At 44.4% G+C, this 16,227-nt stretch overlaps 1 protein-coding gene across 5 annotated transcripts in view; it reads left to right on the top strand.

Annotated features, from left to right (window-relative positions):
* Positions 1-16,227, top strand: part of ZNF532 (zinc finger protein 532) — a 106,579-nt gene that overhangs the window by 28,437 nt on the left and 61,915 nt on the right. The window contains exon 1 of one of the 5 annotated variants that reach the window (XM_038525894.1): positions 3,520-3,668. The exons of 3 other annotated variants lie outside the window; for them this stretch is intronic. In XM_038525894.1, the coding sequence (XP_038381822.1) occupies positions 3,638-3,668 (31 nt within the window). In that variant the 5' untranslated portion in view covers positions 3,520-3,637. Of the gene's footprint in view, positions 1-3,519; positions 3,669-16,227 lie in introns of those variants that run through there. One more of the 5 variants, XM_038525892.1, reaches the window with a different exon arrangement.

Here is a 16,227-nt window from a genome sequence, read left to right as displayed (position 1 = left end):
GGAAGCAGCGCACAGTTGTTTTTGTATTTCTTAAATTTTGGGGTGGTTGTTTAATTTTGCCGTGCCACAGACTGTTTGATGTGCTAGGCCATGAGAAGTAGAGGGTTTGCTAGATTTAGCAAATAGAAAATAACAAGATGCCCAGATAAACAATGGAACGTACTTCTACGAAAAGACAAATCATTGTTTATCTGAAATTCAGATTGAACTGGGCATCCTCTATTTTATCTGGCAGCCCTGTACAGTCCCCAGCGTCCCAAGACTTGGCCCCTTTAGTCTTGGGAGATATTCCTGTATTTTCTCTTTGATAACGCTCAGTCTTTATTTTTTCTTTCTGAAACACTCTTATTAAGTCAGATGTTGGACCAACTGGATTGAACTTTTAATATTCATGCCTTTTCCCTTTCATTGTCTGGATCTCTTTTCAAGTCTGCATTCCTTGACTTTACTTATTTATTTTTACCCATTTTATCTTTTATTTCAGTTATTTATTATTTCTAGAAGTTCCTCCTTCTTCTCTGGGTGCTTGTTTTCCATAACGTCCTATTCTGTTTCCTCCGAGGATACTATTTGTGTATACATTCTTCCACTCTTTGCAGCACTTCTGTCCTCTTTCTGTTTTTTAATTCTTTATTTATTCTGGTCTCTTTCCTGTTGGAGGCATTTCCTCAGATGTGACAGTCTTGAGTTAAGGATGAGGCCATGAAGAGCTGATTGGAAGCTCTCGCTTCCCCATGAGACTGCCCTTCGGGAGGGGTGGTGTTTCTGTGATTACTCACAGAGCTGGACCCCTCATTGCAGGATCCCACAAGTCAGCATCTGGGATATTCTCATTGGAGCTTTCATTTCTTCGGAGCTTTCATTTCTTTGGAGATTTGTCCATACGGAAGGCCACAGGCCTGGCTTTCTGTCTGCTACTTCATACCTGCGGCTCTGAATCCCAAGCCTCTGTGGCTCAGATGACCTGCAGAATTTTCTCCTTGCCCTCCCCTGGCTGTGCTAGCTTGCAGGGGGCCAGGAAGTTGTACACGGGCTCTTTATCCACTCCCTATTTGAGCCCTAGCCTCCTCCTCCTGCCATACATGGTGTCTCCTTTGCTGAGTCCAAGGCCTGAGCTTCTTTGAAGTTCCCTAGGACCAGGGCACCTGGGTGGCTCAGCAGTTGAGTGTCTGCCTTCAGCTCAGATCCTGATCCCAGGGTCCTGAGATCGAGTCCCACATCGGGCTCTCTGCATGGAGCCTGCTTCTCCCTCTGCCTGTGTCTCTGCCTCTCTTCTGTGTCTCTCATGAATAAATAAAGTCTTAAAAAAAAATTGGTGTTCCCTAGGACCAACTGTCCCGTCTCCGTGGCAGCCTCCTGCATGACCTTGGGTTGTAACTTCATGACCCTACTAAGCCAGCTGCCACCCCTCTGTCCTCCTCCTTTTCCTAAAACTTTGTTGGTGTCTTAAGTTGATTTGACTCCCTTCTTGCTGTCCTTGCCTTGTGTGGGTATATGATCCAGGTAGTTTTTGGTAAGGACTTTATTTAGAGATACAGTTCACCCATGTGCACGGTACAGTGGTTCTGCATTGTACACACAGAGTTGGGTAGCTGTCTTCATGGTCACTTGGAGCACTTTTGATCCCCCAGAGAGAAGCTCTGTCCTTCCTCACTGCTCTCAAGCGCCCCCAGTCCTGAGCAGTACCAGATACTTTCTGTCTCTGTATTTGCTATTTTTTAGCTTTTTAAAAATACTCTAATATCATCTTTGTAGGATTTCAGGAGGGAAGGAAAGAAACCCATGAATTCAGTCAAAATCTTTCGCAGGAAGCTCTTGCCTGGTACAAAATATTAATACACAAAAAACGCCCTGCCTGTTTCTCTACTTCTGCATTCCAAGGATTGACTGGCGTGCCCCCGATAGACATGGCAATTTTCTTCCACATTCCCTCTCTCTCTCTCTCTCTCCTCTCTCTCCTTTCCCTCTTTTTTATTCCCTTGTTTAATGTCTTTGCTTGACCCGAACCTGGATCTTTTGGAAGCTGGAAGCTGGAAATTGCCAAGCCTAGATCAGTTGCCTTCCTGTCTTCTTGGCTTCCAGCAGTTTTCAGGTGTCTGAGGAGTGGTTGTACAGGGGAGCTGACACGGAACTGGAGGGTCAGCCTTCGAATCCAGGTCCCCAGGTTATTTTGTGGGTGGAGGAGGTAGAGGCTGTGTGCTTGTGAAAGTGGTCTACTTTCAGTTGCTTAATAATATTTTTTTAAGATTTTTTTTTTTAAAGTAATCTCTACACCCAGCACAGGGCTCAAACTCCTGATCTCAAGATCAAGAGTTGCATGCTCCACCAACTGAGCCAGCCAGGCACCCCTCAGTCGCTTAGTAGTTTTTACTCTCATACGTCCCTGCTCAGTCAACACTTGCTCTCAGGAGAGCATTGCTGTTGGCGGTTGTAGAGCATGGACTGAATGAGTTGGGGAGAGAGGACACACGCACAAATGCTCACCTGTTAGAAGTGATGACCAGCACACCCGCTAGAGTGGGGTCACAACTTAGCATGACCTCAGAGGTCATCCTGGGCAGATGCTAAACTCTTCTTGGGGTGGCTGCCAGGGAGCCCTTTCCCTGTGTCACCCTGCCTTCATAGCCGCCAGATCCTGATCTTCTTTCCCACCCCCATGGCCGCCTCCCTTCCTCTTTCCATGAAGAAAGGGCAGCCATTCAACTTTCCAGAGAACTAGGTGACTCTGGTAGATAATTCTGCAATGTGATGGGGTCTTCTTGGCCCCCTTTGCTTTGACTTTTCTCTGAGCCCACTTTGTCCATCCCCTTCTCTGACTTCTCTTGGAGTGTTGATTCATTGGTGTGGGACTTGGGGACTGCTCCTCTGAGTGGGGCTCCTGGCTGGAGGATTATACTGAGGGCTCTTGGCCTGGCTTTCATTTGCCTTGACGTGTTGTGGCTGCTCCTGCTGGTGCTTGGCCTCTCATGGGGCTCAGTCTATGAGCCATGGCCTGCTGTTGTGTCCAGTCAGTGTGTGAATGTGGTCTAGTGGTGTGGGTTGGGCTAAGGTTGGGCAAGGAGTTGTTGAGATTGCATCTAGTTCTTGGGCATGCTTGACCGGGAAGACAGAGTTTTGAAATGAGGACAAAGGGTTATGGGACAGTCAGAGAGACAGACCTATTGAGGGATTTTGCTTTGTGAGTTGAAATTCTGCTGCCTTTTCAGAGGAAACTGCATTCTTTGTCCACGTATAAACTCCAGGCCACCCTAACGATGGCCGATGCTTGGACTGGGGGCACCTCTGCAGTGGGAGAGAGGCCATATACTGTGAAGTGAGAGGAGACTTAGTAAGGAACTAGTGCCATCGCTCTGTAAAATGTCGTCCTTTTTCTCCAGCCAAACCATCATTACCTCCAAGCTACTTCACCTTCTTGCCTCAAAAACACATTTTTCTTTTTTTTCCTCTTTTGTTTTACTGTTCTAACAGATCAACAAAGAGAAGAAGAAAAGAGCGGGTTGATGCTGATGTGTTTGGTGCTCTCCATATATATTACTTATTTTGACTTATGCAGCAGTCCTGTGCGGTGGCTGTTTACTGTTGGTTTCCATTATGAAGATGATGAAGTTGAGACTCTTCTGTGAGAGAAACCTGAGGAATGGGTTCCTATGCATGGCTGATGGAGCAGGGTGTGTGTTGGGGGGATTCTGGGCCAGAAAATAGTGTGGCCTGAAAAGGAAAGGTGCATCTGTAGGAGATACTTGCTGGGCTGCCCCAGGGAAGTGTGTGGCCCTCGCCCAGCTGGATAGTCTTCGGTGTCAGGCCAAGGAGTTTGGCTGTAGTTTAGAAAGTGATTTGAGGATTTTGTATAGAGGGGATTGATTAATAGGGTTAAAATAGAATTTAGAAAGGTGAATCTGGCTGTTCTGAATGAGACAATGTTGAAATGGGTGTTGTCTTTGTCTAGGGTAAGGTGACATGGTCCACAAGTAGAGCAGGGAAGGTGTTCTAGAGAGCATGCATGTGATGGGACTGAGGAGAATGTGCAGGACTTGGTGGGAGAGAAGTAGAGGTGATATTCTTTTTTTTTTTTTTTTTTTAAAGATTTTATTTATTCATGAGAGACAGAGAGAGAGAGAGAGAGAGGGGCAGAGACACAGGCAGAGGGAGAAGCAGGCTCCATGCAGGGAGCCTGATGTGGGACTCGATCCCGGGTCTCCAGGATCACATCCTGGGCCGAACTCATAAACCGCTGAGCCACCAAGGCTGCCCTAGAGGTGATATTCTTAATTTGAGTGGCTGAGAGAAAAACAGTGTAGGGAGAGGGAAGTCTGATTTTGAGGAATAGATGGAGAACCCAGTGGAAGAGACCTGAAATGACATAGGATTGTAAATATCCCCCCGGGCCCTTTAACTGGATATCTCAGAAAAAAAAACAAAAAAACAAAAATTAGTTTTTATTTTTATTTTTTTAATTTTTTATTTTTTTTAATTTTTTATTTATTTATGATAGTCACAGAGAGAGGGGGAGAGAGAGGCAGAGACACAGGCAGAGGGAGAAGCAGGCTCCATGCGCCAGGAGCCCGATGTGGGATTCGATCCCGGGCCTCCAGGATCGCGCCCTGAGCCAGAGGCAGGCGCTAAACCGCTGCACCACCCAGGGATCCCAAAAATTAGTTTTGAACTCTCTGAAGTGAGTGACTTTTGGATGATGTGCAAGTGTTTCGTGAGTCAGTTGTATGTGAGAGAGAGGGAGAGAGAGTATATGTATCAAGTCTGAAGTCCAAACCTTGGAGAATGTGCATTTAGAAATCGCCATGTAGAGGTTTTTAAGACATATTTAGCCTATGTTTGGGGGAAAGTTCAACTATTTGTTTTTTATTCCTCTGCAGGTCTTCAGCTAGTAATGGTAGTATTTTTTGATTTTATTATTTTTATATACTCTTCTTATAAAAAATTATATAGTTAAGGGGTGCAGGGACTCCTGGGTGGCTCAATGGTTGAGCACCTGCCTTCGGCCCAGGGTGCGATCTTGGAGTCATGGGATTGAGTCCCACTTGGGCTTCTTGCATGGAGCCTGCTTCTCTCTCTGCCTGTGTCATAAATAAATAAATAAATTAATTAATAAGTAAGTAAATAAAATCTTTAAAAAAAGAGGGTGCATAGATGGCTCAGTTGGTTAGGTCTCTGATTCTTGATCTCAGCTCAGGGCTTGGTCTCAGGGTTGTGAGTTAAAGCCCTGCATTGGGCTCTACACTGAGTGTGGAGCCTACTTTAAAAAAATTATTTAGTTAAGATGGTAAATTTTGTGGTGTGTGTATTTTATCACAATTAGAAAAACTTAGATGTACACCTTGTTCTGTTTTCTGCATATGGGCCGTTAATTACATTGGCTTTGTGATATATGTGGATTTTAGTATATGATTGGGAAATTATTTTGCATATAATTTATTTAAAGGGAAGCAGCAATTTCTATTTATGGCTGCTAAAGTTTGGAACAGCAGATTCCATTTACAATGCTATCATGGAAGGAAAGACTGACTTTATTAGAAGATACCTACATCATGGTGAGAGGTGTAAACAATTCATTTATTTCCATGTGACCTGCACAACCAAATCTTTATTTTGGAGGAATTTTTTTTTTCAAGGTGGGTAGGGGCAGAGGGAGAGAGAGTATCTCAAGCAGGCTCCATGCCCAGTGCAGAGCCGGATGCCAGGCTGGATCCCAGCACCCTGAGCCGAAATCGAGTTGGGTGCTTAACCAACGGAGCCCTCCAGGTGCCCCCGGAGGAACCTAATTTGTTTTATAGGCTATTTTATTTTATTATTATTATTTTTAAAGATTTTATTTATTCATGGAGACACAGAGAGAGAGAGGGAGAAGCAGAGATACAGAGGAAGAAGCGGGCTCCATGCAGGGAGCCTGACATGGGACTCGATCCCGAGTCTCCAGGATCAGGCCCTGGGCTGAAGGTGGTGCTAAACTGCCGAACCACCTGGGCTGCCCCCTAGGCTGTTGTTTTATATCTTAAATTATCAGCGATCCACTTGTCACATTGTCTGCCATTAGGCAAAAAGAGACACCAAATAAGTCATTTATCATCTTTATAGTCTGTGGCTATCTGTGGTAGCAGAAGATCATCCCAGTCATACTGGGATGCAGAAAGCATGGAATATGCAAACTTTGGGAAATTCTATTTCTTTGTTTTGTTTGTCTTTTTTTTCTTTCCTTTTCTCCGTTTGTTATGTTTTGTTTTAAAGATTTTATTTTTTAAGTAATCTCTGCACCCAGTGTGAGACTTGAACTCACAACCCTGAGATCAAGGGTCGCACGTTTCACTGGCTGCGCCAGCCAAGGTGCCCCGGGAAATTCTATTTCTAATCAACTTTGGTTTAAAAATTGTTAAGTCATTTTGATTAGTCAGTGGCTGACCTTGAGGCAGCTTATTGGTAAGAGGATAAAAGGGAAAATTAATCTCCATATATACAGAGCTGTTAGGTAAACATTTTAGTAATGCCTTGTTTGTAATGCTGTTGGCCTGAGGTCTCCAATTTCTTCAGTTTTTACCCGATGCCCTATCCTGTCCTAGCATCCCATCCAGGATGTCACATTATATTTCGTTATCCCGTCTCCTTACTCCTCTCCTCTCTTGGCTGTGATGCTTTCTCAGAGTTCCTTTGTTTTTCATGACCCTCCAGGTTTGATGAGTAGTGGGCAGGGTATTTTATAGAATGTCCAGCAACTGGGATTTGTTCTGTGCCTTTCTCGTGGTTAGGCTGAGGTTGCATGTTTCTGGGACATGGCTGTACAGGTGAGTTACCACTGCGGATGTTGACCTTGGTCATCTGGCTTGGAGAGTGGTTGTCAGACGTCTCCACTTAAAGTTACTTTTTTCCCCCTCCCCTTTCTGTACTGTCCTCTTTGGAAGAAAGTCACTTGAAGGAGTTAGGGGTTGATTCACCTCCATAAGAGCAGGGCATCTACATAAGTTAATTGGAATTCTTCTGCACAGGAGATTTTTCTGCTTTATCTCATTTATATTTTCAGTTTCATATCATAGACTCACTGGTTTTTATTTTATACTTTGGGTTATGATCCAATACTACTTTATTTGTTGCTCACATTGTGCAAGCTTATGCCACAGGGAGCTCTTTCAGCTGACCTTTGCATTCCTTTGACATGACCCTGTCAGTGTAGGTGTGTTGTTTTGGGGACACTTACTCATTTACTGGCACAACCAACATGCTCCGGGTCATTTTGTGCATTTCCTGCCTGATCCTGGAATCAGCCATTTCTCCAAGGAACCCTAGTTCCCTTTTGTGAAGAATGGTGTCAAAACCAAGATCCTTGCCTTTTCAGAGGAAACTGCATCCTTGTGCCGGCTGTCCCCACTCTTGGTCTTTGCCAGGCATCTGCACCAGATGGGCTCACCTTCTCGCATGACTCACTTTCTTCTTTCTCTCATCCAATCTTTCCATAATACTGCCCGGGTTGGTTTCTGTGTAGCTGTCAGATTTTTAGAAGACTACATCAGTACAAAATTATTATTCTGGGGTGCCTGGGTGGCTCAGTCAGCTGAGTATCCAAGTCTTGATTTTGGCTTAGGTCATGATCTTGGAGCCTGCTTGGGATTCTTTCTCCGGCTCCCTCTGCCTCTCCTCCTGCTCACATGCATGCCATCTCTCTCCCTCTGTCTCAAAAAAAATAAATAAAATCTTTAAAAAAATTATTATTCCTTGGATGAGGAGGTAAGCTGCTTTTTTATGTGGTCTGAGTTCCGGTATCGATACTACACAGGAATCTGGCAATATGATTGAATTTGGGTTGATGATATTTTTGGTCTCTGATTTATATCTTTTATTACGGCTCCCAAGAATTTTTACAGATTTGTGAGCCTTAGGGAGATAGTTAAAAACTCATTAACATTAAATTTTGAGCATTTGGTTTTATGAAGGCAAAATAAATAGATGAAATAAAATGGACTTGGGAACTGGAGGTTTGCGTTTGTCTTTCCCAATTTACAGTGTAGCTTCGATGATAGGGAATGCCAAGGGTAGTGACAGAGTTAAATGAGGGAGATTAAAAGCAAAGTGTAGGCGACTGGAACAGTATGAAAATTCACATCTTCAGGATGTAATTTCTTCTATATTTATCCTTCATGGGAAACCCTATATGAGAATCACTTTGTGAGTGTGAAAATCTCGAAACGGATGGAGGTATACATTATTTTCTCTTCCTCAAATTAACATTAATTATTGATTGATTTTTATTTTTTTTTTTTTAAAAAAAAATAACTAAAACTCAAAACTTAAGAGTTTTATATAAATTCTTAGAGCTCCCCTAGGAAAACCTTACTCGCAGGGGCTCTGGGGATTTGGAGAAGGCACATCTTTCAGTGCCTTCATCTTCTCTTACGTTCCACTCATCTGCAGAGGAGAGAGCTGCTGTTTGTGGGAAGTTGTGCAAACTCTGAAGTGCTGTGTCTGTGTCAATGTAGTTCTGCTGTGGTTTGGAAGCTGTAGGGATCCAGTGGAGTTAGATGAGGGTGCCACTGCGCCTCTGTCTGGGCATCTCTTCCATCCACCCCCCTGGTTCTGACCTGGTGGGTTTGATTTGTGCCCCAGCTTTAACCCTGATTCTGACTGAGGCTCACAGCTCCATGTAGGGACCTTCCATCCCCCGGCCCCTCAGGATCAGCCTCCCCACTTGAGAGTGCTGTCCACTTAGCTGCTTTCCTTTTCTTGCTCAAGTACAGCTGCCCTGTGACGAGGAAGGTTAATAATCCCAAACTGTTCTCCACACACTGTAATCTTGAATGCTCAGCCAGGTAGGTGTCCTGGCTCTAGTTATAGGATTTCCATTTGGTTGTGGGATGAAAAGAATAGGAACATTCCTTGAAATTTTCTGACCAGAGGCCACTCCTTGTTTGACTTGGATATTTTCTGTGCTTTTTGTGCTGTGTGTTTGATTTTGACAACACTCTTTCTAAATATCTAGCTAAGTACCAGTCCTCCCCATGTCCCTGTTAACCTCATTTTTTAGGTGGAAAATTTTTTCTTTTTTTTTTTTTTAAAGATTTTATTTATTCATGAGAGAGACACACACACAGGGAGAGAGAGAGAGAGAGAGAGGCAGAGACACAGGCAGAGGGAGACACCGGCTCCATGCAGGGAGCCTGACGCAGGAGTTGATCCCGGGTCTCTAGGGCCTGATCCTGGGCTGAAGGTGGCACTAAACCGCTGGGCCACCCAGCTGTCTGAAAATTTTCTTTTTAAAAAAATTTTTAAAATGTTTTATTTATTTATTTATTTAAGAGAGAGAGAGAGAGAGAGAGAGCACAAGTGGAGAGGAGAGGGAGAAGCAGGCAACCCGCTGGGGACCCTGGGATCATGACCTGAGCCTTAGACGCGTAACCAGCTGAGCCACCCAGGCGCCCCTAAGTGGAAAATTTTCTGACACAAAGAAGTCTTAGCAAAGGGAACGTTGGTGCTGGAATGGACCAGTGCTGGCAGAGCGGGTGTTTTGTCCTCCTACTTGTTGTCTGCGTTTTGTGTAGCTGGGACGTTAAATGCTGTCTTCACCAGGGTTTGTCCATAGAAACGAATTTATTTTAGGGAACTGTATGGATGGGTTCTGTATGCTTTTGCTTAGTACTATTAGCTAAGAGACCAGAGAGTAGGTTGGTAAGTTAGCTCATGTAGCGGCAGAAAGAAGTAAATAGGATATTCATCATCTCCCTCTGTGCGTCCATTCATTATTCAGTGAACAAATACTTCTCTTACAACTGGTAAGCAAACCGTATGGGAAAAAGTTCAGACTTTCTAATAATCAATAATGTAGAAATTGGTATATAATAAGTTATCTTTTTGCTGCCTCAAGACATTTGCTAATAAATATTTATAAAGTTGAGGGACAGGATGCACTTAAAATAGCTCTAATGCATAATGGCAGCAACAAAAATTGGTATAACCTTTTGGGAAATCATTTTGGCATTTATATTATGGATCAGGGGAAAAAAGGACCTTTGCAGAATTTGGAGACTACTGCATTCCTCTTTTCAGAGATTTAGAATATTTGTTAGCATGATAATTAGTCGTCCTGCTGAAAGGAATCTGTTCAGTGTAGAAAAATCCAGCATTTACTATGTGTATTTTAGCCTTGTGTTTGTGAAAAGCCTAATAAGATCCTACAGAAGTCATGTCTGTTTCATAGCATGTGAAATGCTGCCTGAGGGTTTTTAATGTTTTCGCAGAGAAGGTGAATGTCATTGGCATAACACAGACAGGACTCAGGAGAAACAGGTTGGAACGTGAGGGATTTAGGTTAACTTTGACAGGCGGTTGGGGGAGCCCAAGTGGAATCTTAAACTGGCAGTTGGAAAGGTGGCTCTTAACAGTAGAATTAGGACTGAATGTGAAATACAGGAGTTCTGTGAATGTGCACGATGGTTGTGATCACGGGAGTTGCCGCAGCTCCCCTTGAACCAAGATAGATACACAGTTTGATGGGACCCAGTGGGGAGGAGGGAAAGGCGGAGCGTTGGGAGGAGCCTGGTGGGCTCCTGGTGGGCTCCTGGTGGTGCTGTGGAGTCTACGGGAGGGAAGGATGGTGGGGCACGGAATTCTTGCTGCAAGACCATGGACAGTGGGAGAGGGCACAGCCCGCAGGACGGGGCCGTGGTACAGGCGCTGGCTCGATTTCATTTAGTAGCTGTACACTATTAAATGATGGCATGTATTTTCATTTAACTATATTTTGAAATGATTATAACTTACAGAAAAGTTGCAAAAAAGCAGAGTTTCCAGGTACCCGTTTTACCCTGACCACCTTGCATCATCATAGCAGTCATCAAAACAAAACAGCTATCACCGGTGTAATACTGTTAAGTAGATTACAGACCTTATTCAGATTTCAGCAGTTTTTGTACCAACTAGAGGAGAGTATATGCAAGTTTCCTCTCTCTGCGGCCTTATAGCCTGCAGTCAGAACTGTGTCTTCCTGGGACTTCAGCAGGTTCTTTTCTTCCCTCCCACTTCTGCATGCTGATATTATCGACTGTGATGCAGTTAGGTTCTTTGTTAAAGTTGCTCCTTCATTTTGGGCCTCTCACTATTCCTGGTCATATCCCCCCCCCCCCCCCCCCCCCATTACATACAGTAAAGTTCTCTAGGTTTCGACAAATACAATAAAGTATGTATCCACCCCCAGAATTGTGATACAGAACAGTTTCTTCATTCCCAGATTCCTTCCTACAGCCTGGATTTTAGAAGTGGCATCAGGCGAGTGGATTGCAGAGGCACTGGGAGGGAGCTAGAGATGCATAATTTGTCCCAGCGATCAAGCCCTTGAGTGAAGGCAGCGTGCCCGTGATACAGGGCACTGAGGGTGGTCCAAAGGCTAAGATTAGGGGGAGGTCTCTTTGTGCCAGTAGATAGAGATGACAGGCAGGCCCGAGAGTGCAGGACAAGGCGGCAAGCTCACAGTGGATTTGGAGGATCGGCTTGCAACCGCCAGTCGTGCAGGAGTGAGAAAGGTCAGAAGGCAGGAAGGGCTCAGGGAGAGGTCTCACCTGATGCTCACTGTCTCTGAAGCTGACTGCAGGGAGAGGAAAGCACAGAGCAGCTGAGAGGGAAGGTTAGGAACAGCCTCTGACCACTGGCAGCGTGGGAGTCAACCATGTGGAAGAGAGCATTGTGGAGCCAAGTGAGACTGGGGCTCCGGGGGCGGGGGATCAAGAGCAGGGATCTGCAGTCTTCTCTAGAAGTTCTGTGGGCTGCTAGAGAGCCTTAGCGGGAAAAGCCAAGGAGCTCTTTATGGCTGAGCTTTGAGATCTTGGATCTAAGGGTGACCTTCCTTAGCAGGGATGACACAGGATGTATGCCAAAGATTGCAAGTTGAGCTTCTGGAAGGGCTGAGGTTTGTGGGGACCTTTTTTGCTCATGTGTCAGGATGTTTCCCTGGCTTCTCTGCAGGGCTGGGGAGAGTGGATGGGCCTAGGAGGGCAGGGAGGCACCTGTGTGTATTGCCTTTGAGGGCAGTGCAGAGAGCCACAGGGAAGGGCGGGTGGATTTTATTCTTGTATCTCTCAAGGTTGTGCCCTGGTTAGGTGGTGCTGTGTTTATGTTTCCAGAAGGGGTTTGAACTTTCCCATCAATTGTATTTCAAATCAGGAACACTGAGTATTGACTGAAGAAGGAAACACTAACTTGGCCAAAGTATCTGCATATTGAGAATTGATACAAGGATCCTACTGAGATGGATAGGAGGATTTAGTGAAACAAGTGAATATTCTGGATAAATAGCAGCTGTTTTTTCTTATTAATTCATACAGAATTAGCACAATGTATATCCTGTTCTTGTCACCTTGTATGTGAAATTAAAGATTTATTTATCATAGAGAAAGAGAGAGAGGATCTCCGGCAGACTCTGCTGAGTATGGAGCCCACGTGGGGCTCGATCCCACCACTCTGAGATCATGACCTGAGCTGAAATCAAGATTTGGCCGCTTAACTGACTGAGCCCTCCTTGCGCCCCTGAAGGGTCTTCTCACACACCCCATGCCACCCTGGTGTAGGCTGTGTAGAACATTAAATTCTTCTGCCCTCATTGGGCAACATGATCAGGACCCCAGCCAGTGCAAAAAAGTAGGAGGTGGTGATGCGATGTGGCAGAAAAGGAACCTGTGCACCTTCATTACTTTGTTGAATTCCTCTTTAAAAATAAGGGCTTCAGTATCCAGATAATGCTAGATTCATTCAGAGTCCGTTTAATGTGGAGGAAAAAGATAAAAAGTGAGCACTTTTCTTTAGCATTTTGTCACTTGCATGGAGCCTTCAAATGACAAATTCTTAGGAGATTCTTCCATAGATCCACTTATCATTGCTTAGCATTCCTCAAAGCTGCGCACACTTGCAGATGTGTGCATGTATGTGTATGTGTGTGCGTGTGTTTGTTTACTGTTAATTTGAAACCTAAGTGTTTGCCAATTTGGGGGTCCAGTCTTGCTGGCCTGGTGCCCCTTCCTAGAGAAGCACTGAGACAGAGGCTCTTCACAGCTACTCCAGGGACAGAGCCATCAGATTATTTTTGTTCTTTTTTTCGAAACTCTAATAAATGGACATCTGTTCCCAGCTGGTTTAGGAAAAGTGAAGATACATGAGGCGGACCTGTGTAACTGAACCGGTTTGGTATTTGGAATGAAATTGCGCTGAGAAAGTATTTTTTGTCTTATAAGCAATCCAGATTGAAATGGGTTAGAAGCCAGAGGCAAAAGAGATGTGATTTCTTTCTTTTTTTCTTTCTCCCCCTCCCTTCCTTTTTTCCCCTGTCTCTTCTTTTCTTTTTGTGGTTGAGAGATGTAATGATGGAGAGCCCTGAGAATGCTAAAGGTGAGAGAGAGATTGGTGATAGAGGAAGAGCTGAAGGTTTGCATACTAGTATAATGGGGGAAATGTAGACAGCCAGCAGAAACCAAGGCCCCTTTATGTCTTTGAAGACTTGTAAAAACTGGGGTTGCTAGATTAATTTTTTCTGAGGAACAAATTAAATATGAAACACTGCTTAATATTAGCATGTTATAATGATTTTTTATATCTGAGGGTACCTGGGTTGCTCGGTTCATTTAACCTCCAACCCTTTCTTTTCTTTTTTCTTTCCCTTTTTTTTTCTTCTTCTTCTCCTTCTCCTTTTTCTTCTCCTCCTCCTCCTTCTTTTCTTCCTCCTCCTCCTCCTCTTTTTCTTCCTTCTCCTCCTCCTCCTCACAGAGAGAGAGGGAGGGGGGAAAGAATCTTAAGCCGACTCCATGCTCAGTGCAGAATACAACGCAGGGCTTGATCTTACGACCCTGAGATCATGACCTGAGCCGAAATCAAGAGTTGGACACTTAAATGACTGAGCCATGCATATACCCCAAGCCTCATCTCTTGATCTCAGCTCAGGTTGTGATCTCAGGGTCATGAGTTCAAGCCTGCATTGGGCTCCATGCTGGGCTTAGAGCTTACTTAAAAAAAAGGGGGGGGGGACATTTTATATTGGAAGGAAAGAGAAGAAAGTTAGAAATATGAGTTAGATTCATGACTGTTGAATTATTTCTTCAAAAAGGACTTCAGCGTCCAGATAGTTCTAGAAAATAGTGACAAATACAGTGCCCCCCAGAGAAGAACAGACCTTGTATCATTTACGGTTGTTTACTGAAAAGTTTGTGTAAGACTGTCGAAGTGGTCAATATATACTACGTTTTTCTTTAGGATTAGTAGGATTTAGAGTGTATTGATTTTTCACGTAAGAAAATGTTAGTTTCTCCATTTAAATGGCGAATCTGATGTGTGTTTACTACTCACATTGACCTTCGCATGTTCATTTCGGAGGCAGAACCTTGGTGGGGTCAGGCCTGGAGTTAGGCTGGTTAAGCAGGGCAGGCACGTCTGGGGGAAGGTCTGAAGTTAGCATTTGCCGGGTGAGTGACACCTGAGCCCTTTATGCTGCCGGCCTCTAGTTTAAAATTGGGAAACAATCCACGAAAAGCAGTTTGTTTTATTGCAAAGTATAAGAGGTATGATTAAGGGAGGTGAATAGTTTTTTCTTAAGTTTTTCTTTGGACTCGATAACTTTTGACTTTTGCCAACAAAGACGAAATAGCTTTCTGTAATTTTAAGAGGCTTTGGTAAGAAAGGAAATGTTTTGTCTGTGTCATAGGAGAGAACAAAGTGATCACGTGACAGACTCGCGTTCTTTTCACTGCTGTTCTGTAAACGGGCCTAGCACCCCCCACCCCCCATATTTCCAATGTCTCTGGGTGAAAGGACCTTCTGCATTAAGCACAAATGCTGTTAGTGAATCATAGTTTATTTATGTGGGGTTTAGTTTTAAATTAAAAGACTGTTAGTGCCTTTGAAGGAAGGTATATTTTATGGAGTACAAATGAAATGGAAGACACTGTTACAACTAAAGCTAATTGTGCCTGAAGATCAAGCCGTCCAGGGAAAGAGCAGCTAAAGTGAGCTCTCTATTATCTTTTAAAGAAGAAGACTGAAATTTATGTTTGTAATGTTTTCAAAACAGTACTTTGAGATTGGGGTGAAAAATGGACAGAAAACTTTCAAACGTAAACATTTCTCTTTATACTTGATATAACTGGGGAATGGGTGTTAAACACGCTCCGCCCCCTCCCCCCAAGAGGAGAATTTGCCCTTGCCTTCCAGAATGCGGTAAGGGAACGTGTAATAGGACAGTGTGATTGTGGGTATGAAAAACATTTCTGGAAACCAGAAAAAGAAGTGTGGAGTTACAGAGAGCAGTATTCATTACATTGGTTCCACAGCCCTGCAGAGGCGGGTCCACCTGCCCAGCGATGCTAGGTTTCAGGCCCAGCCATGCGGTGTCCTCTGCATGGGCTTTGCACTCAGGCTTTCATGCCTGTCTTGCATCTTCCACTTTCCATTTGAATTCCTTCAGGTGAACGGGGAGTGTGACTCATAGTTTTCAAAATCACTGCTGACCTTAACCCTCTTCAAATGTCCCACTTAAAAAATTAAAAAATATATTTTATTTATTTGAGAGAGAGTGAGTGTGTGCGCAATGGGGGAGGGGCAGAGGGAGTGGGAGAAGCAGCAGGGAACCCGATGCCTGATGCCAGGGCTCAATCCCAGGACTCTTGGATCATGACCTGAGCCGAAGGCAGACACTTAAGTGACTGAGCCACTCAGGCACCCAGAAATGTCCCATCATTTCACCAGCAAGTCTGCCCTCTTCCCACGAGAGAAAGTGTCAACCTGAGGTTGACCCAGAGGAACAGGAGAGGGGTGGGGTGTGTGTGGCCACATTACTTATTCCAGCATCGGGAATATTTTCTCAGCCCTTTGGGGCATTTGCAGGGTTGGGGTTTTCCAAGCTTTTACTCTCTGCTCTAGTTGGGCAGATTGGAAAAGATGTGGGCGGCGTGGTGGGCACTGTCCTGCCGCTGCCAGTGATTTGATGCTACTGCTACAGTGCGTGAGTCCCTGTGGGTTGATAAGTCAGGCGGGTCCCTGTCGTGTCACCAGGAGAGGAAGCTGATAAGATTCATTTATTAATCTTCCACGTATTCATAAGAGTACGTGCCAGTTGCACTGCGGATCCGGGCTGTCAGTTGCTCAACAGGCTTTGTTTTATGTGAGATCTTTTATCATTTCTTGTGGTTGTGTGTCCTGGGCCTACCACCCATGAGTCTTTGAATGGCCTTTTATGTTCTTTTTGTTCCTGAACCCAGT

The sequence above is a fragment of the Canis lupus genome, chromosome 1, assembly GCF_011100685.1.
Source record: "Canis lupus familiaris isolate Mischka breed German Shepherd chromosome 1, alternate assembly UU_Cfam_GSD_1.0, whole genome shotgun sequence".
Lineage (NCBI taxonomy): Eukaryota > Metazoa > Chordata > Mammalia > Carnivora > Canidae > Canis > Canis lupus.
The sequence above is the reverse complement of the archived record's forward strand: the minus strand, read 5'-3'. Positions and strand labels throughout refer to the sequence as shown.